At 41.7% G+C, this 20,747-nt stretch overlaps 1 protein-coding gene across 4 annotated transcripts in view; it reads left to right on the plus strand.

Annotated features, from left to right (window-relative positions):
* Positions 1-20,747, plus strand: part of DMD (dystrophin) — a 634,325-nt gene that overhangs the window by 421,744 nt on the left and 191,834 nt on the right. For all 4 annotated transcript variants that reach the window (XM_039248767.1, XM_039248768.1, XM_039248770.1 and 1 more), the window contains exon 12: positions 9,207-9,267. In XM_039248767.1, coding sequence (XP_039104698.1) covers positions 9,207-9,267 — 61 coding nt within the window. The remainder of the gene's footprint in view (positions 1-9,206; positions 9,268-20,747) is intronic.

Genomic DNA, 20,747 nt, shown 5'->3' on the forward strand with positions numbered 1-20,747 from the left:
GTGCAAACATATGATATTTGTCCTTCTCTGCCTGACTTATTTCGCTCAGCATAACACCCTCAAGGTCCATCCATGTTGCTACACATGGCCAGATTTCATTGTCTCTCATTGCCATGTAGTATTCCATGGTATAGATAAACCACATCTTCTTGATCCATTCATCTGTTGATGGACACTTAGGCTCTTTCCATGTTTTAGCTATTGTGGAGAGTGCTGCTATGAACATTGGGGTACATGTGCAGAAGCTTTTTATCTTGATGAGGTCCCAAGCACGGTATTATAATCTTGATTATGACCTTGAGAAGTGAAATAAGTTTTTTGTGTAAATTAATATTTTAGAGAGGATGCTAAGCAAATTCCTTAAATAAATGAATTGAGTGAGCTAGTTTACAGAACAGGAGAGAGCGATGACCAGCCTTCAGATGTTCCCCCTCTCCATTTACATTTTCCTCCTTTAAGACACAACTTCTCCATTGCTTGGTTAGGACCTAATCCTGCTACCTCCTTCTGTCTACCCACTACTTCCACTTCCATATCTGGTTCAGCCTTCACGGCGCTTGTGAAATTGCTGTCTTGAGGTCACCAGTGATCTTGTGACCAAATACATCTTCCTCTCCTCTGCCCTTAGTGCACTGGAACCCAATGTGCTCATAATATCTCACCATCTGGCTGTCTTTCTGATGTTTCCCCCTACTTTATTTCTAGTTTCTGTGTTGTTTTTCTTTGGAGGCTTTTTTAGTGGTGCCACCATTATGGCCAAGTTCCCAGGGTACAGTTTTCTTTTAACAGTCTCCTTTCCTACAAGAGACCAGTCATTCTTTTTTTACATTTATTTATTTTTGAGAGAGAGAGACAGAGCGTGAGCAGGGGAGGGACAGAGAGAGAAGGAGACACAAAAACCGAAGCAGGCTCCAGGCTCTGAGCAAGCATTCAGCCCAGAGCCTGATGCAGGGCTCAGACCCATGAACCATCAGATCATGACCTGAGCCGAAGCTGGACACAACCGACTGAGCCACCCTGGCGCCCCAAATCCAGTCATTTTTATAGCTCTAGCTTCTATCTAGTACTTACAGTCTTGTCCTTTCACCTGAGTTTCAGTGAAAAGGCCCACCTTCCAAATATTTTAACCTAAATATGTAATTTATCTGAAATTCACCTTCCAGCTTATTTTTCCTGCCCCTGAAATGGCCAGTTGCCCAGTAACTATATGTTAGAAGTATAGAGTCATGTGTGATTTCTCACTTTGTGTGGACGCCACATTCACCTAGGAACAACCTACTGAACTCCACTCTCCTGCCTCCATTCCATTATACCTGGTAGCACAAGAACACTGTTCTTATCTTTTCATCAGCATAATCCTCTTATTGTAAAGTGGCCTCTGGCCCTCTCTTTCCCATTGTATCAAATATGGACTAATTGATTCATGCTGATGAATAGTGGGCAAATGTTCTACCCAGGAATGAAGGATCTGTTGGGCAGATGGCATTGGTCTAGGCAAAGATAGAGAACGATATCCCATAAGCCCAGGCAGTTAGTGTTCAAAGGCGTCTCTGTCTGCCACACTTTATCCTGTGTGTGGCACATTACTAGTAGTTAGGAGTGGAAGCAAGGGATGAAGACAACTGCCACTTAGTTGAGGCAGGGAGATTGATTCTAGAATTACCATCATTCAGACAACATCCCATAGGTATGTGATTACAAACATTATTTGTATGGTGATTAACATTTTGCAAAGCAATTTCATATCCATTTTCTCATTTTATCCTGACGGTATTTCCTCAAGGGAGATATCATTATTCCTATTTTTCATATAAAGTAAATAAAGCTCAGGGACAGAACAAGACTTGCTTAAGATCAGGGAGTGATGGTGGAGTTAGGAATTAAATCTATTACTTCTGAATCTCTGTTCTAGACACTTTCTACTTGATCCACGTACGTCTCAAGATGCTGGGCTGGCCTTTGAGACAGAAAGCCAATGTGCTGAGTGCCTCTCTGAACTCAAAAAGTCTACAGTCTATCATCGAGGGAAGGGGTGTGAGACGCATGTTCTCAAATAATCTGTATCAAGCAGTATATCTAATGTGCCTTAAGAATTATACCGACTAAATGCCATTGACCAGCAAAAATGGATTTTTCCCTTTCTACCTGGATCGATAAAGAAAGACTCCTGCTGGCAGGAGTGTAATTTGTATAAAATGCCTTTAACATGTTCATAGCCTTCAATGAAATAAATATATTTCAAGGAATTTTGCTTAACAAAATTGACAAAACTGTGTGCAGAGATTTATCTACAGAAATGTTCATTGCAGCCTTACTCACAACAGTGAAAAACTGGAAACAATCTACATTTTCCCAAAGAGGGGATTTCTTCAATAAATCACGGTGCAGCCATTAACAGAATGCTGTTCAGCCATTTAAAATGTGATCCAGGAATGATGTGAGCAGATATAGATGGTCCACATGCATGGGAGTGATTGGGTCAGAAGCAGTATTGGCCACATAACAATAACAGTGGCTTATCCCAAGTACAGCTATATAAGGTTTTCATATAGAAATCCAGAGAGGGGTGCTGCGGTGGCTCAGTCAGTTAAGCATCCAGCTTCAGCTCAGGTCATGATCTCAGTGACTGGGTTTGAGCCCCGTTTCAGGCTCTGTGCTGACACATCAGAGCCTGGGGCCTGCTTTGGATTCTGTGTGTCCCTCTCTCTCAGAAATAAATAAACATTAATTTAAAAAAAGAAAGAAAGAAATCCAGAGATAAGCTGGAATAGTGACTACATATTCACGGGGGCCCAGAATTCTCCTATCTTACTACTCAGTCATTCTTAGTGCATATCTTGTGTAGCATATGTTGTCAGGGCTCTGCCTCTATGCCCTCTGGAATTCACTGTGTCCAGGCACACCAAACCTAGGCTTCCAGCTACACACACCTGTGACTCGGCCTTCAAGGCTTTCTCTGTCCATAGGAGCTTGTTCACCAAGCACAAGTGGCAGGCCAGAGACTTAATGAGCACCTTCCTCCATGCTCCAGGAGTAACCCTCAAACAGTAGTAAATAAATACTCTAGTTCCTTTACCGCTCACCTGGAGGTGGGCAGAGGGGGACAACTCTAGAGTGTCTTCTGTGCTGAAGTCCTCTCCTACAGCGGGCCTCAGGTCCCCAAAGCAGTCCTGGATTTTTTATCAGTTTTCTTCCTTTCCCTGCCTCGCTTCGGGGTCCTGTACCAGAACTTCCTTGAACTACAGCTCAAACCTACTTCAAGTCATCCTTGTCTTTGTTTTTGCCTCTGGGGCATTGCAGCCAATATGGCTTCCATTCTCCTGGTTACTACCGCTCTGGCCATTATTCTCTCTCTCTCCTTTTTCTCTTCTCTCTCTCCCTCTCACCTCCTCTCTCTTCCTTCTTTCCCTTCCCTTGTCTTGCTTCCTCTTTCTCCCTCTCCCACTCTATTCCAGTAATGGCTCGCTCTCCTTATCCCTCAGAGCTAGGGATGCGAATAGCTCCTTGTTCTTTTTAATATCATCCCTTGTGATTTCCCTACACTCTGCACAGACCTTTGTGGTCTGTTTTTACTAAACTCCATCTCAAAAGGTGGAATGTGCCATCTTTTTCTGGCCAGGACTTTGTCTGGTACGCTTTTGTTATAATATATGTTCTTCTAAAACTTGATCTCATTTAAATAATGATGTCCTAAAGGCACGGGACCTGTTAAGACCTATTTCTTCACCCCATCGCATCCTACTCCACCCCTGCCTTTAAATACCTAGTATGGGGCTGAGCACATAATGAGTGTTCAATAGATAGCAGTTGATTGATTTTCATGCTGGAATGTTAGCTGTGTTCATTGGAAAATATCCTCAGAGACTGAAATGCAAAATAGCAGGAACGGTGTCTGTTTACTGGATCAGTGCCAGCACTTTGCCAAGTGCCTGGTACGTAGTAGGTGCTCCGTAAAACTGGACTGAATAATGAGTATTGCTTTGTTTCTTTAGGGACTGGGGCTCTGTTTTTGCCTTTTGGATGAAAATAAGTCTCGGAGCACCTGGGTGGCTCAAGTGGTTAAGCATCCGACTCTTGATTTCAGCTGAGGCCATGATCTCACAGTTCGTGGGATCAAGCCCCACATCAGGCTCTGTGCTGACAGCAGAATAAGACTAATGGTAAAGGTTACAGATTGTTGGGATGCAGACTGGAGGAAGATTTTGAGCAGAATAAATGGCAGCTCTTTCTAATCATCACTAAAACTGTGGGAAATTCCAAAGAGGCCTTCCAGGATCTGGTGACAGTGAAGCTGTTACAGCATCCCCGCGAAAGTCGTTAGGTGGAAATCATGTAGAGGGTAAATTTAGACACCAGAGCATAAAGAACATAGACTGGAAGACATTATATTCTCTTGTAGGATGAATGCATTTACTCAGTTGTTTGGCAAATATTTATAGACTACCTGTTACCTACCACAGATGGTAAGCACAAAGAGGGTGCCTGGGTCACTCAGTCAGATAAATGTCTGACTTGATCTCAACTTGGGTCTTAATCTTAGAGTTGTGAGTCCAAGCCCCACACTGGGCTCTGTGCTGGGCATGACACTTACTTATAATAATAATAATGATGATGACGATGATGATGATAATAATAATAAATAAAGCACAAAGACTAGACAGACTTGGTTGTAATCCCAGATTGGCCCTTTACTAGCTCCATGACCTGAGTTAGTTTATCCACCTTTTCTGAGCTTCCCTTTCTTCATGTGTAATAATGGAATAGCACAACCTCATTGGGTGTTTGGGAGGATGACATTAGGGAACACACAGTGTGGAGCACACAGTAGACATGCCACGTGTTTGTTTTCTCCACTTCCTGAATCATCTGACTTGAGTAACAAACAAAAATTAGGATCTAAGACTTAGTGACTTGGACCTTAGACACCCTAGTCCATGTGATCTTACCTGTTTGGTCATTTGCAAAATGAAAATAGTAATACCTCACAAGTCATGGTGACGGTCATACTTGGGATCTTGTTGCAGGCACAGGAGAGGCTCTCCTTCCCTCCCTCCCAGCCACCCCTTCTAGATCTAGCCTTTTCAGTGGGAACAATATTGCCCCAAAAGAGACAAAAATTGGTTCCTAGGAAATGAAAAACCGTATCCTTTTTATGTAAAGCACAGATACACACAGTACATCAACAGACATATAGTATATCTGTGGCATGAAAATTTCATCAGGGACAGAGGGAGGGAGATGAAGAAAAAATATCTAAATAAGATACTTAGCAGGGGGCCATGGGGGCATCCAGAGAAAAAGATGGAGAAACATTGGTCTAGAGTAGATCTCCTTGATAGACTGTGGCCATCAAACCATTACCGGGACAGGCACACTTCTGGGAAGCCAAGTACCTGTGACTAGCCATCTTCCTTTATGTCTTTCTTTTAACCCCGTAGGTGAGGTCTCTATTTAGTCTCCAATGCAGGCTGTATTATTTGTTCTTATAATCTGGCCCCACTTTTCTTCTGACCAAACTATGTTATCAGGCACCAAATCCACAAAACATAAGAAAAGTAGAAAGATGAATGAACGTCTTTGGGTCTGAATTCCAAAGAGTGCTCTTTTGGCACGGTTTAAATAAGGTCAGTATTCTTTTTAATCTTCTGTTTAGGCCCCTGTGTCAAGTAAACTATGGCTTAACACCAGGGTGCATCGCTTCGTACATTCTGTTCATCATGCATTAAAAAATGGTCGAAATAACAACTTCGCCTCCATAGCATGGCGTCTGTGATTCTGTGATTTTCAAAACCACCTCGGGCACAATATTGAATCCTGTCACCTCAAGGGAAGAAAAGCATTTGAAGGTAGAAGTGCTACCCTTTCTGGCTCTTAATAATATACTGTATCTGTAATGCAAGAGGAAATTCAGAGGTTGGTTTTAGAATGAATAAACTCACGTGTAGTTTGCTATTGAAATTCAGGAGACAATACCCCGTGGTGCTGGTGCCGTATGATAATAGATGATTTTTACACTCAAGAATCTGAATCACAAAGCTGCATTGGATTTACACATAGTGGTTAGAGGAACATCTGTATAAGAAAATACCAGAGGACAGCACAGTGTCGTATAAAAACTATTTGCCAATAAATCTGCTTTTGATGGGCTACTAAAAATGGACACATGAGGCATAAGAGATGTGCGTGCCTATTGCGGAGTCTAGCTTTGTGCACGATGACAAGCGTCCGCTGGCACACGGAGATAAGAAACAGCTGTCCTTGGTGTCGGCACTCCTGCAAGAAATGAAATGATAATTTGGGGACACACGTATAAGAGTTACCATATATTTGATCAACTTTTAAATATACGCAGTACCAGAATCTTCTGGCAGCCCCAAGTGAAATTGCCGACAACCTTTGAACAGTCTCTTTAGAAGGAGCCCTGAATCTAATCACACAGAACCTTCACTGGACTGTGTGTTATTTCCAAAGCACGTAGTTCCAGTGTGTTTGTCTTTGGTGGTGATGGGGCAGGGAAGGAATGGGGGAAAGCCATAGTTATTTCCCCACCTTTTTTTTTGCATCAAGGACATGTTTTCGTATAAAATTTTAGGGTTTTACATGATGACTGCAAAGCACTTGCTACGTGCATCTGTAAACTGTGAGTCAAAGGGGGAAAAACATCTTTCAGCACAAAAACTTCATGGAACTTGACCATTGGATTTGATAGCTACACAGAAAGACAAATGGCTTGTCTTATTTTAAAAACTAAAAAATTAACACTTTTATATACATTTTCATGCATATAAATTTTCATGCTCTGTATGAAAGATTGACAGTTGAGAACTACAGTGATAAATGCTTAAAGTTTCATGTTGATCTGGAAGTTAGAATTCTTTGGGAATATTCTTCTTACATCTTTCACCTGTTTAGTTTAAGCCTGTCCTGAGTACTCCTCTGGCATTTTAGTGTTTTTTTTTTTTCCTTTTAATGGTAACAATGCAACATCAACTCTAGGTATTCAGTGTACGGCCAGCCATTAGTCCCGCTGGGCATCGCTGCTTTTCCTCTGTCTGTGGCTAGATTTTCTGCTTGACGTTTGCTCCATTCAGGCAGAGCCCCCGGGAGCCACCCAAGCAGCCAGTAGACCTCTGCAAGCACTTGTCTCTAAGAGATACCTAGGTATATTACAGGAAATCCACATGGACTCTTCTGCTATCAGAGGACATCCACAGCACCCTCCCAATCAGAAGTAATTTTTGAACCGTTAGAAATATAAAGAACTGGAAAAGAACAATGACAGAAATGGTCGGATTCAGCCCATAGACACCTGTAAGGAAAGAATAGCCCTTGTTTCTCGGTTCAGGCATTTATAGGCTTGGCAGTGCAGCCAGTGAGAGCTGGACCAGACACTCTCTGAAATTCTCTTCTTTCTTCTGCGATGCTAGGGGTTTAACGGGAGGGGAGGGGGGGTATGCTGAGCAGACAAGAGCTAGGATTTCTGGCTCTCTATCCCATTTCCTCCTAGAGTGAGAGAGCTTGGGTTTTCACGTTTCCATAGCATCAGACTCTCCCCAGGTAGGTCAGGAAGTCCAACCTAAGTTCTCAAATCAGATCTTACTTTATCACCTTATCAGGGCAAGAGAGCTGTATCCTAGCAAAGAAAAACAAACAAAAGGAGAGTAGGACAGATAATGAGAGAGGCAGAAGGGGTAAGAATAGAAAAAGAACCACAGAGTGAGATAGGATGCAAGGGACTACTTCAAAGCAGCGGATAAATGTCTTTTTCCCCCCATATTAAAAACCTGCCCAGCAGAATGAAAAGGCTTAATTAGCAGCTAAATACAAATCCACGTCCTGTATCTTTTCAATGACGTATCACCAAGGTACCAAGCAGAATGCCTGGTCAAAGGTTGGGTGATTCAGTCCCTCTATTGCTCTATATAAAACAAAGAATCTGTAGTTTCATTACCCTTAAATTGTCTGGCAGTGGGTGAAGTTAACTTTTATTAGGAGCTGTTCTTTCATATTATACAGTGTAGTCAAGGATATATTAGCTTTGACATTTTCTTACATCTCAATTACTGTGGCGTGAATTTACTGTGAGGCTAATTTAGAAGGAAGCTTTTCAGAGGAGGAAATAATGGTCAGCATCAGCTATGCTACAAATTATAAGCAGGACGAAAACTCAGGGGGAAAATGGACATCCGCATACAATTGCTAGATGTTACTAAGCATGCTTCTTATATTTGTATTCCTGATGATATTCTTTCTCTCTCAAAACTCCGGTTTTGTAAAAACTCTATTCCGGGGGAAGATTTTGGTGTTGAACAAATGGTATAGTTTATCCTAATGTAATTATTCTGTCTTAAAGAAAGAAACATCCATCAGATCAAACGCATCCATCAGATCAAAAGGTGTTCTCAGAGCTCAGCCCCCTTGGGAAATGAACCCCCCACCCCCCCACCCCCGACAACAATTTAAGCATTTAAAATACAATTTAAAGATGATTGATTGGACTATTACACAATAAGGTCGTTAGAAAACAGATTCCCAGTATGTGAAATTTAATTTCACCTATAGGATTCATCATTCACTGCAGAAGGTTTATTACACTCTGGTATCAGGTGCCATTCTCTGACTTTGGGTTGTTTTTTTCAATAAGATCATGCCGATCGGCTGATATTTTGTGGCACCAATTAAACATATTATTGGCCAATGAAATTGGATTCTCTTTAAACCGAACAAAGACGAAAACAAGCATAGAAGAATGATAAGTGTAGTCTTTTAGCTTCCGGAACTTAACATGTAACTATATCACGCAGGGATGTTTTAGCTGCTAAACTAATAAAACCCAGTCAGTCAAATAGTAAAAGATATTGAGAAGCAGCAACAGGAAGTGCTATAAGGAAAGCACCCAACAGAGACACATAAGAGAAAATCCATCCGTCATCCGTCGACTCATTCAGTTTCTTATCTGTTCTATAGGTTTAGCGCTGGAACGGGTTTTTTTTTTTTTTTCCTTTGCATTTATTTTTGTGCCTGAATGAGTTCAGTTTCACTTAGATTAGGACAGAAACTTCAGAACAGCAGGTTAATCCGTCCTGTCTTCATGGGCAACTGAGCAAACAGACCAATATCAGTGTAAAATTGTAATTCTGGAGATTAATGTTGTCTTTTCCTGTTTGTGGTGAACTTGACCTTCTGGGTTTCTTTTTTTCTTTCAGCTTCTGTCCAGGGTCCCTGGGAGAGAGCCATCTCACCAAACAAAGTGCCCTACTATATCAAGTAAGTCGGAAGCAGCACATTCCTAAAGGAGCATTTATTGTGACTAATCTGCATATTCACAAATGAATTTATTTCTACGATGTGACTGATTTAACATGGCTTACAATACCTACTTCTCCATTCTCCAAGGAAGCTTGGAAGGTCAACTCATGACGCCGCGCATGTGCTGATGCAATAGGGAACTGCCTTTAGGAAAAATCCATTTAATGCCGCCTGTTTGTTGTGTTTTGTGATTGGAAGGAGTGTGGATTTTCCACAGTAGCTCAAAAAGCTGCAGATAATATTACAAGTAGTGAGAGTGAATATTTATAAGGACAGAGTCGTTTGTTTAGGGGTGTTCCCACGTTTCTTTTTCAGCAAAGATGGATGATTTCTGCAGCTGTATGTACACACAGTGTTTTAGGTGAATAAATACTTCATGTACCCAAAAGGCAGTCAGTCAGCAGCGGGTCCGGATTTGTGGAGCTGAGGTGTTAATTCTCGATACATAGCACTCAGCGTTTTTCACATAACAACAGAGTGATACTGTTGTCTGGGGCCGTTGTGTCCATCAAAGGAATACAGGTGCTTAGAAGCACCTTCTGCAGGATGCTGTGTGAAATACAAATTATGATACATTGGGTCAACACGCAGAGGAGAGGAGTGAGGGCAGCGAGTCATTATGATACCTTAACAGTTTCTCATTGATTGTGCGATAGAGTTCAACTTCAATTTAACTTTGAAGCTGCTCTTTCAATAATTTAATTTAATCGGCTTCATGAAATAATCTTCAATACCAGCTCAAGGCTTTGAACCTGCTTCCGCCATGAGTCTGACTAAAAATACTCCATGTTTTCCCATTGTTTCGGCCCGCCATCTTTTATCGGGTCAGCTTCTGTTCTTCCCCTGCACATCAATTCTTCATAATTCAATTCTAAAGCAATCACAGCAATCCTAGATCTTCATGACTACCATTCTCCAGAAATTAGATCGCATGCCTCAATCCTGTTAACTCAGAAGAATGGGGATAAGGGAATTCTTTGGGCTATTCAGGGAGAGACAGATCTTTTAGGAAAGCTTTGTCTTATTAAATTTTCCCAGACAAAGTGTCTCTTACCTTCAAAAATTCTCCTTCAATTTGCTTTGATCCTGCATTTTATTTTTCTTATTTTTAATCTGTGTTATTTTTATTCCTTGTGATTATTAAGTCACCCTACATATTTTAAATACCTATTTTAAATTGCGTGGTTCATTGATGATAAATTGACTTTGAGACATGCACTGTATGGCTTTACATCCATTGTATATTTTGTGGAATCATTTTATTCAAACTCTGCCCAGTCATCTCCAGTGTTTTGGTCATCACAGATTTTCATCTCTAAGATGTTTGGGACTTGCTACTTCTTCATCCCGTTTATAAAGCTCTCACTTTATCCGATTCCTTTATGATAGATAAAGAGACAGTCTTTACTGGATAAAGAGTCTTCTTCTGTACCATAGATTGTTGGACCACCTGAGAACCCAAAACATCTGCAAGCAATTATTCTCCAGATCATTACCGTTTGCAGCTTATTAACTATCTCACGGGGATTCCTAGGGACCTCCCCACCCACTGTCCTTTCCCTAAATGTTTACTGTCTCCCTGTACACTGCTGTGTGGCAGTGAACATGAATTCAGTCCAAAAATAAAAAGGACACAAATTCCCCCTCATCGTCCAGTGCTCCTTCACTGACGTAAAGATCATGGGGACAGTACTGGTACTGGTGCAGATGTGGAAACAAGAAAACGTGAGGTCTAGTCCTGTCTCTCTCCTGAGTTGACTGTGTGGCCCTGGGCATGTCACTTGCCCTATACAAACCTTAGTTTCTCATTTATAGAATAAGAAGTTGGACTAAGGTTCTTTGTAGCTCTAAGAATCGACGAGTGTGACTCATTGAATGGGCTTGTCCAAATTATAAAACTTAAGATCTCAGCTTTTCTTTAAAAAGTTATCTTTATTTTTTAAATTCTTTACTTTAATCATTAATATAAATTCTTATTTTAAAAAAAATCATAGCAATTCTATTTTTCCATTGTTTAACTAGCTGCTGATATGCCCCCTCAACCCACTCCACTTTCTCCAGGTACCTATTTAAAGAGCTCAAATCTTGGCTTTAATTTAGGACTATCATTCTTCCTGATTTAATGGTAAGAGACATAGAACTCCAGACAGAAAAAAATTAGTAGAAAAGGGAATATGGACCTTAAACCCTCAGAAGTGATTGGTTTCTGGGAATGAGAAATTATGTAACTTCTCAAAAATACCCCTGAAACTTTACGGAGAACACTGTCTGTAAAAATTAAAATCTCCTGGGGCATCTGGGTGGCTCAGTTGATTAAGCATCTGACTCTTGATTTCGGCTCAGGTCATGATCTCACAGTGCATGAAATAGAACCCAGCATCGGGCTTTGGGCTGATATCACGGAGCCTGCTTAGGATCCTCTGTCTTCCTCTCTCTGCTCCTCCCTTGCTGGCTCACTCTTCTCTGTCTCTCAAAATAAATAAACATTTTTATGAATTAGAATCTATTGGAAATTAGAGATTATATAATTTCTCAACTGTACCTCTAAAATGTTAAGCTCATGTAGGGAGAACACATGTTCAGAAAACATACATTGTCAACAAACCGATTATTGATGTCATTTGTGATCCATTATTATACATTACTGTTGTCTAAAATTTCTTTTGATAGCAAACTACTTTGACATACAAGGTTCAGTGGACTTGACGCACTGGCGAACATCATTCATAATTCAAGATGCCTTATGTATCCACAAGTAGCAACACTGTACTTTTTAAAAAAATTTTTTACATTTATTTATTATTGAGAGACAGAGGGACACAGAGCACGAATGGGGGAGAGGCAGAGAGAGAAGGAGACAGAGTCTGAAGCAGGCTCCAGGCTCTGAGCTGTCAGCACAGAGCCAGACATGGGGCCCGAACCCACAAAACGTGAGATCATAACCTGAGCCGAAGTCGGACACTCATCCGACTGAGCCACCCAGGTAACCCTACTCATATGTTTATAATGACATTACTTCACCCAGTCCCCACCCCATTGTTCCTCTTTGTTATCTTGTTTGTGTAGACTTGCATTCAAGAGTTCTAACCGCCTGCTTCCAGGCACAAAGCCAGGTGTCTCCTCTGGATCTTTTTTTCATACTTCATCCTTTTTCCCTTTCGGTGCTGGGATAAACTGACCACCTAAATAACCAGAGGTTTCTGCAACAGTAACATAATTCCAGTTAGCTGTTGAGTTGTGCACTCATGCTTGAGGTTGTAAGTCAGGACCAGCATCTTCTGCTCTAGATTGCAAATCAGACGGCGTTTATGCCTGCATCCTGACACCAGCTTTTCAGAAGATGCTAAGAATCTTGATTTTGATACTTCACACTACATGTTTGTCTAGTTTATTAGTCCATGGCATTCATCATTGGTACAGTTTTCATATTCGCTCTCCCTGGGGTCTCTCTTACCACTGTCAGTATCTCTTTCAGGTTATTTGATTACAGCTTTCATTGCCACTGAAAAAATAATCACCAACAATGTTCAACCTGTTACAACTGCCTTTTCCACTCTCTGCCATTTTGTACTTTTTTGGCCTACTGTCAGACTCATGAAAATTTCAATATAATAGCCTTTAACCAGCTGCTGCATTCTGTTAGGATTTCTTTCACCTTTTTATGTTGCATACTCCCATATGGGGAAACTGCACGGAGCCAAGAGCTGGGACTCTCTTGCTTTCTTAATGAGTTAGAAAATTATTCTTCCGTGTTCTGGACTGTCAGAAGAACTTAGGAATCCCAAACTTGTATGCAGTATGCTCCTGAAAAGATGACATAACATGAGCATAGGAACTAGCACACTGGGGCAGACCGACAGGGCAGCTAGCCCAGAACTCTGTCCCCACATGTAGATGCCAGTGGCCGTTTGTCAGTTAACCAAGTAATTTTCACTTTAAAAAATTAGGATGCATCTTGACCATTTCTTACTAATGCGTCATCAGCCAGCAGGCATTGGGCTTATCCAGTGGTTTCTTAAACTTTTTCCACTCTCCCCTTCGGCCTTGTCTGCAGTAGACCAACTTGCATTAATTTGCTGATTTCTACTTAAAGAAATAAAGGTGTATTTCAGTTTCTCTTCAGTCTGCCTTTTTTTAACCTCAAGGGTCGGCCCCAGTGAAGTGCTGTGGAATTCAGTGGACACAAGGATGTTTACCCAAAGTAGACTTTTTTTAATGTTTATGTATTTGTTTTGAGAGAGAGAGCAAGAGCATGTATGCATGCCTGCCTATGAGTGGGGGAGGGGCAGAGACAGAGAGAGAGAGAGAGAGAGAGAGAGAGAGAGAGAATCCCAAGTAGCCTCTGCACTGCTAGTGTAGAACCTGATGCAGGGCTCAATCCCACAACCCTGGGGTCACGACCTGAGCAGAAATCAAGAAATCACGCTCAACCAACTGAGCCACCCAGGCATTTCCCCAAAGTAGACTTTAATCTCACATCCCCTTACAACCCCTTTTCGTTTTCATCTTCCCAGTCTGAGACATTCTAATCGTTTTTTAGGTTCTTAGTCTGTCCTTGAATGAAAGGCAAGTGTTCCCCTTGGTCACCTCAGTTGCTTTTCCCTAGATCTTTTCCAGCTCTGTTACATCTTCCTTGGGATGTCATGACCGGAATGGCCCAAATGTTGGTTATTAAATTTGTTAGCATTGTCTGTAGTCTCCCGTCAGTCATGAAGGAAGTAAATGCTGTTTCCTTTCTCCCATTGGTGCAGAAATGGGGAAACAAATTGAGGTCATAGCCTGTTCTACCTATATTAGTTCTGGCTAAAGGTTGGTTTGCTACAACTTTTCTGTAATACCAGCTGAAATGCTGGACCTTATATTTCTGCCATCTGGCCCTTAGGAAGGATTTGGTTTTTACACAAGCTGGTCCTTTCCTCTTTTAAAGGTGATACAGTTGCTAAATACTGGGAGGCATTCACTAATGAAACTCCGTAGTAAACCTGCTGACTCAATCACCAGTAAGGCATTTCATCAAGTTCCCTTTCGAAATATCTCTGAAGCACCTCACAGAAGTGTGAAAAAGGGGGTTCTGGGAAACATGCTAACTGATTGGCTCTTTTTTACATACAATATTCAAGAAGCAGTTCACGTCCATAAGAGTGCCTCTCTTTGGGGCGCCTGGGTGGCTTAGTCGGTTAAGCGTCCGACTTTCGCTTAGGTCATGATCTCGCGGTTCGTGGGTTCGAGCCCCGCGTCAGGCTCTGTGCTGACTGCCAGCTCAGAGCCTGGAGCCTGTTTCACAGTCTGTGTCTCCCTCTCTCTCTGACCCTCCCCTGTTCACGCTGTCTCTCTCTCTCTCCTAGAAATAAATAAAAATATTTAAAAAAAAAAAAAAAAGAGTGCCTCTCTTTTCCCGCTGGTTATTTTGGATGTTGCATACATTGCTGTAGATGTTGTCTCATGACCTTGATCTCCCCTTCTCTCCCCTCTCAATCCCAGGCATGTGTCTGTACTTACCTTTTGCATGTGAGTTGCTCACAGCTTTCTGGTGATTCCTGCTTAGCAAAACGCAACATAAAACCCCCTTGACTGAAGCCAACTGTCGTTCCAGTCAACGTTTCTTATTACTGTTGTGGTGTCTGCTGCCAAAATTGCCGGTTGAGGTTCTGAGTCTTCTGTCTTCATGGCTACCATTCCTCTGGCTCTACTAGTACCCATATTTGACTCTCCACAGGGAATTGTGGCTGTCTCCCTAGACTTACCTTTTGGTGTTTCTGTCTTCTTGTATCCTGTTGATCTAGTCTCAATTAAACTGATGGATCTTCCTCTAATTTTAAGCACCCCTGCTCCCTAACTCCAGTAGCATCTGAGTTTTGATGCCACCTTCCTCTGTACCATATTGCCTCAATTACCACTTTCTGGGCAATTTTTCAGATTCCAAATCCCTCCCATATTTAAAGCATATCTCACCCATGTTCTTGCTCTAGCTCCCTGTTATTTATGCCAGGAGTTGCTCTGATTCAAGTTTGGGTGAGTTTATTTGTTCCTTTGAGTTCCTGCTTGCTATTTCAGTATCTGTATTTATATAGAGAGGAAGGAGCAATTAGCTGGGTCTCAGCTTTAACAGCAACCCATGTGCTAAGGGTTCGTGTTGGCTGGTTTGCAGCGGATACAGTTTCTGTGAAAGAGATAGGCTCTGATCATAATGAACACCGGATTATGATACCCAACTGTAAGAAATTAGCCCCCTGACCCAATCAAAGGAGGGATGTGGAGACTCGGAGCACAGTGAAGCAGGCTTTAATCAACATTCTCGCAAGGGTGGGTGTCTGATGGACAGGCACACTTGGGGCAGTTACAGCAGACAATTTATCTCCTCGTGAGCAAGTCTCTCCTCTGATTCCTCATTGGCTGAGCGCTACAGAGTTTACACCCTTCCCCGGATGTTGCCTATGCCCAAGTAAGGCAAAAAGTAGTCTGAGTAGAACACATGTACATTCCTTAAGGTGATACAGAGACTTCAGTTCTTTGGCGCCTGCTCATTGCAAAGCTTGCAAAAAATAAGCCTGAGAAATAGAGAAGGGAGGAGGCAGGAAGTGAAGTGTCTAAGGGTTTGGGACTCCGTTGTGCAGGGTGGAAGGGTTCGTACATATTTCTGATAGGTTGTAAACCTATTGTTAACTAGACAGCATGGCTTTTATTTGATATTTCTGAAAAGGAATCATCTCACTCAGTTCTCACACAACTTAGAAAATACTCCCCTATGTCTCGTTCCTGATACCTCACTGTTCTAGGAATGATACCAATCTTCTGACATTCAGTTTAAATGTTGGTTAAGATTGGCCCAGCTATGTGCTCTATGAAACTAGTAAATAGACCAGGCATCAGAAGGCTCAAAGTCTAGTTCTGCCTTTGCTATCAACTAGCTATTTTTTTTAAGTTTTATTTATTTAAGTAATCTCTGCACTCAGCATGAGGCTCAGACTCATGACCCTGAGATCCAGAGTCACATGCTCTCCCGACTGAACCAGCCAGGCCCTCCCTCGCTAGCTATTTGACCACAGGTGAATCAGTTACATTCTCTGAGCCTCACTTTCTCCATCAGTCATCTAAGGGGGCTGAGTCACAGGATATCACATGTCATTTCCAGCCCTGACATTCTCTGATTTTTATGAATATTGACTTTGAAACAGAAATTGTTTGTAACAGTTTTCCAGAGGAATGAAAACGGATCTTCATATCGCCCTTGAGAATTCTTACCGCACCATCAATCTTCTCAGGATAAAGGACAAATAATATTAAACCTTTTTTTTAACTTTACTGTTTAGCACCAATGATAATAGGAAGTGGATATAACAGAAAATCAGCTGTCTAATTTCAGCTGTCAATCTTTGAGGATACTGGTGAATATCTGTGGGTAATTAAATTTGTGAAATCGCTGCCAAAAGCCTGGTGTTCTGACTTTTCAAAAGGCTTTAGTACACAGAGATAACCCAGAGGTCAGTCTTCTCTGCCGGGCTTTCTCCTCCACAGTTTGATGGTTCCAAAGGTCACATTAGCTGAGTCTCATTAAGGTTTGGAACCACAATGAAGGAATAGTCAGTAATGAATAATTGATGATATAATCATGGAAACAACTCCATTTAAATTGTTAACGGAGAGAGATTGAATGTGACACCATTGTTGTGGAGTCCCCATCTTGGCCTTTGGTTGTGTGGACCTTGTTGGCAGGTGTCGATGTTGGTATCTTCTGTGTCTCATAAGTTTATTTTAAAAAAATCACACAACCTTTCTTATAGTTTCATAAGCGACAACATGTAACCTTGACTGAAATAACAGACTTCACAAGGTTAGGTGCTGTATCTCTTTCCCAGCCCAGTGCCTCACTGACACCACGTGCTCATTAGATACTGGAATGAAGGAAGGAATGCACACCAGTAGCAGCACAGGCCTTACACTTTGCTGGCTACTTTTACCTTCATAAAATCTGCTAGGATCTTTGTGTCAGTTCTGACATACCGCCCGAATGGGTCTCCTATATCCTCTAGACATCAACTTTAATATGAGAAAGGATGCTGAGTCTTTTACGGAGTTAATCATGTCTCCTCTAGTGAGTACCTAGGAGAAAATCCTTAGCATGCGAGTCTGAATGGAATACACCAAATCCTGAGATCTACTTTCTGTTCTGTGTTTATCTAACAATATGATGTGGGATATAACTGAGCTTGTCTGGGACTGAGGTTCCCCATCAACAAAAAGGAAGGAGAAGTAGCTTGGAGTTCTGGCTTTCTTTGTTTCTACAGAACTGGACTGGGATCTTTTTTTTCCTGCTTCTGATTTTCTAGCTATCAGTAGGGCTTTGAAATGACCAACCACTGTGTTCACTACGCATTTGTATACAGTATCAATTTTGCGGGCTGGGATCTAGTGGCCCCTGAATCTTAAGAGAATGACATTGATATGTTTTTATTTTAAGGAAGATTTTTGTAACATTCTGTATGTTACATGTAATGCTTAAAGTTGGCAGCACGGATACATATACACAGATACATGGCAACTAAAACAGAATGTTGTATATGTGCCAAAAACTCGATAGCAAAAACAGGTATAGCATTCACGTCCCCTGCCTCATTCGTGGCACTTTCGGGAATGTAAGAGTGTGCATAAAATGTATATAGGTCTGTTTCCCTAAAAGAAGAAAAATAAACCTTCCAGCTCTTTCTTCATTTTCTTTTTTAACTTTCTTAAATGTACACTTTGTTCCATAATCATGTGCTAGGAAAAAACACGGGCTGTCACATCAGATAAACCCGTGTGTGAAGCCCAGCTTTATCATACTCTGTGTTATTTAAACAATTTGCTTAACCTCATGCCCATTCTACTTTCTGGCACATAAGGAATATGACTTAGCTTTCCTTCTCTTCTCTGAAAGGGAGTTGAAGTCTAACTGACAGCTACGAGATCCTGAGTGTCGGATGTGTAGGAAAACACTCACACAGATACATCCAGCAGTAGCTACATGTTTAGAATGTTTCCTATGACACAAATATGTCCTTGATCAAATTAGTTTATTTTTGTTTTGGGAGTTCCCACATAATTAGGGGTATGTGTGAATTCTCAAACATTCCTCAGGCCTCTCCTAGGCTTCTCTAATTGCTTCTTATCCTGTCCCCCTAGGAAGCAGCATCCTGTGGCCTTCGCAAAGGTCAGCAGCAGCCCAGACAACATTTGAAAATAACTTAATAACCTTGAACTGCCTCTCCCCTTTGGATAATTTCCTTAGAGCATTAGCCCTTTGAACACTGACCTGGCTGCAGAAAATGTCCCTTTCTCAGCGGGAAAACCCAAATCCCCTTCAGTCTTCCCCTCCTTCATTCCAGGGAACTGGGGCCAGACTGGGAGGGTGGGAAGACAGGGGAGCTTGGGAGCAGAATATTGGGTAGGGAGAAGGAATTCTTTCTGGGAGAACATTCGTGTGCACACACACGTGCTGTTTTCTTCTTTAAAAAAAACAAACTGAGTGCATTGTAGAAATCAGTGCTGTCACATTGCAAAATTTAAAAATCCTTATACGAGAGAGAGAAAAAAAAGATCTCTGCTTTCAGCAGTCTGCAAAGCTCCTAAGAACAGGTCCAATATGGGGCTTAGCCCACTGTCAGCATTGGGCGAATGATCACGTCTTTTGTGTTATCATTAACTCCCGGATGGATGAAACAGAGAAGCCTTCCTGGTCCTTTTGAAATTTTCAATTGCTTTTTCTGTTTTTCTTTCTCACCTTACCCATATCCATCTTGGCCTGCAAAGCCATTGCATGTCACATAGTCAGTGCAAAGAATAATTTTTAACTTGCTTCTTTGTTGTTTTAGAAGGAATTTGTTGTGGTGGTCATTGTTATTTCCTTTAGATTTGGTCACTTGTCCTTGGACTTGAGCTTTCTATAGAGGGATTATCTTAACGGTTACCATCCGTATAATTTAGACGGGATGAAAAGCAAAGTTTAATGTGTGCCTACTAAGTGCTAAGACAGGCTAGCTGTCTATCTTCCCACTGATGAGGATGACACTATCAGTTGTTACCCCATAAAGAGGACACAGCTGAGACTCAAGAGAGGTTGGTGGCTTCAGTTACGCTAATAATGACACAGCTTTTCATCTTTCCCACCAGTCCTATGATATCAGCTGGCTTTCCCCCAACTTACCCCCAGTCTAGGACTCCCACTGTCCCCAGTCTCACTGCCCTCATGCATGCTCCAGAAGGTCACAGGTGCTTGAAGCTTCTCTCCTGGATGCAGTGAAGTCAGGGAGGAGATAGTAGCTGCCCCCTGAGGGCAGAGCCCAGCTTAGCCAAGATACATAAGGTTGTGAGTGGAGACATATTTGGGGTTAGAGCTGTTGAGGATTGAGAGAAAAAACATTTAATAAAGGGGTAGAGAATGGAGATTTAAAAAAATAATAATACACATAAACATCTCACTTAGTATTGTTGGTTAAACACTGGCTCCTAGTGTAACCACGTGTGGCCAGTCTAACACTGTGTGGGCCGCCATCTTGGACATCTCTCATGCTCCCCTATAGGCCTTGCCTGCACTGCTGGTGGTTTTACCTGCCCAGTCAGCTTCTGTCACTGTACTGTTGCACAGACCTAATTTCCTCTTTGCTACTTTGGCAAGAAAAGGCAAGAAAAAATAAAATGGAGTAAATACCTGGTGAGGTCTGATCCTACTACCTCCATGGGAGCTGAGGAAACAGAGAATTTCGAAGACTCACGTCCTGCCACTTCCATCAAGGCTTCCCTAAGATGAGAGTACAGCCAGAAGAGTAACCTGATAAATGCTATGGAATGGGTTTCTCCTCAGATTCCCGGTTCTAAGACTTTCCAGAGGTTAGCACATGGTCAACTCAGGTAGACTTAGAACCTTCTGAGAAGTCTTCAGGACCCTTCTCAATGCTAGAGCATGTCCTTGAATTTGACACTATCCTCCCTTCCAGCAACAAATGACGTCTCATCTTTCTCATAAAACGCAGGCCCATGGTTCTAGTCTTACAAGGGAAACATACATGCCCTGGGGCCATTAGTTATGGCTTCTCAGGCATTGAACATTGGATCACCCCATGTATAACATGTAGAGAATCTCCCCTTACTGCAGAGTGATGTCTATGGGTTTATGATTGTAACTACACAGTGGGAAAGAAGTATTTCATATGCCATCTCCCATAATGACTTAAAGCCACCAAACCAGTGTGGGCAATTAGTATGTTTTCAAAGATAAAGAATAACTGAGATTCTCTGTAGACTAAGAGAAATCTCTGCCTTAATATTTAGTCACCCTGTACTAATATAGAAATAGAAGTGCTTTACCAAATATGAGGCCAGGTTAATGCTTTCTTCCTCACTTTTCTATGAATATTGCACTAACTTTTCTGCCAGAAAAAAATACCACCACATAATCAGGAAGA

The sequence above is a fragment of the Hyaena hyaena genome, unplaced genomic scaffold, assembly GCF_003009895.1.
Source record: "Hyaena hyaena isolate Hyena2069 unplaced genomic scaffold, ASM300989v1 scaffold_318, whole genome shotgun sequence".
In the NCBI taxonomy this organism is placed as follows: domain Eukaryota; kingdom Metazoa; phylum Chordata; class Mammalia; order Carnivora; family Hyaenidae; genus Hyaena; species Hyaena hyaena.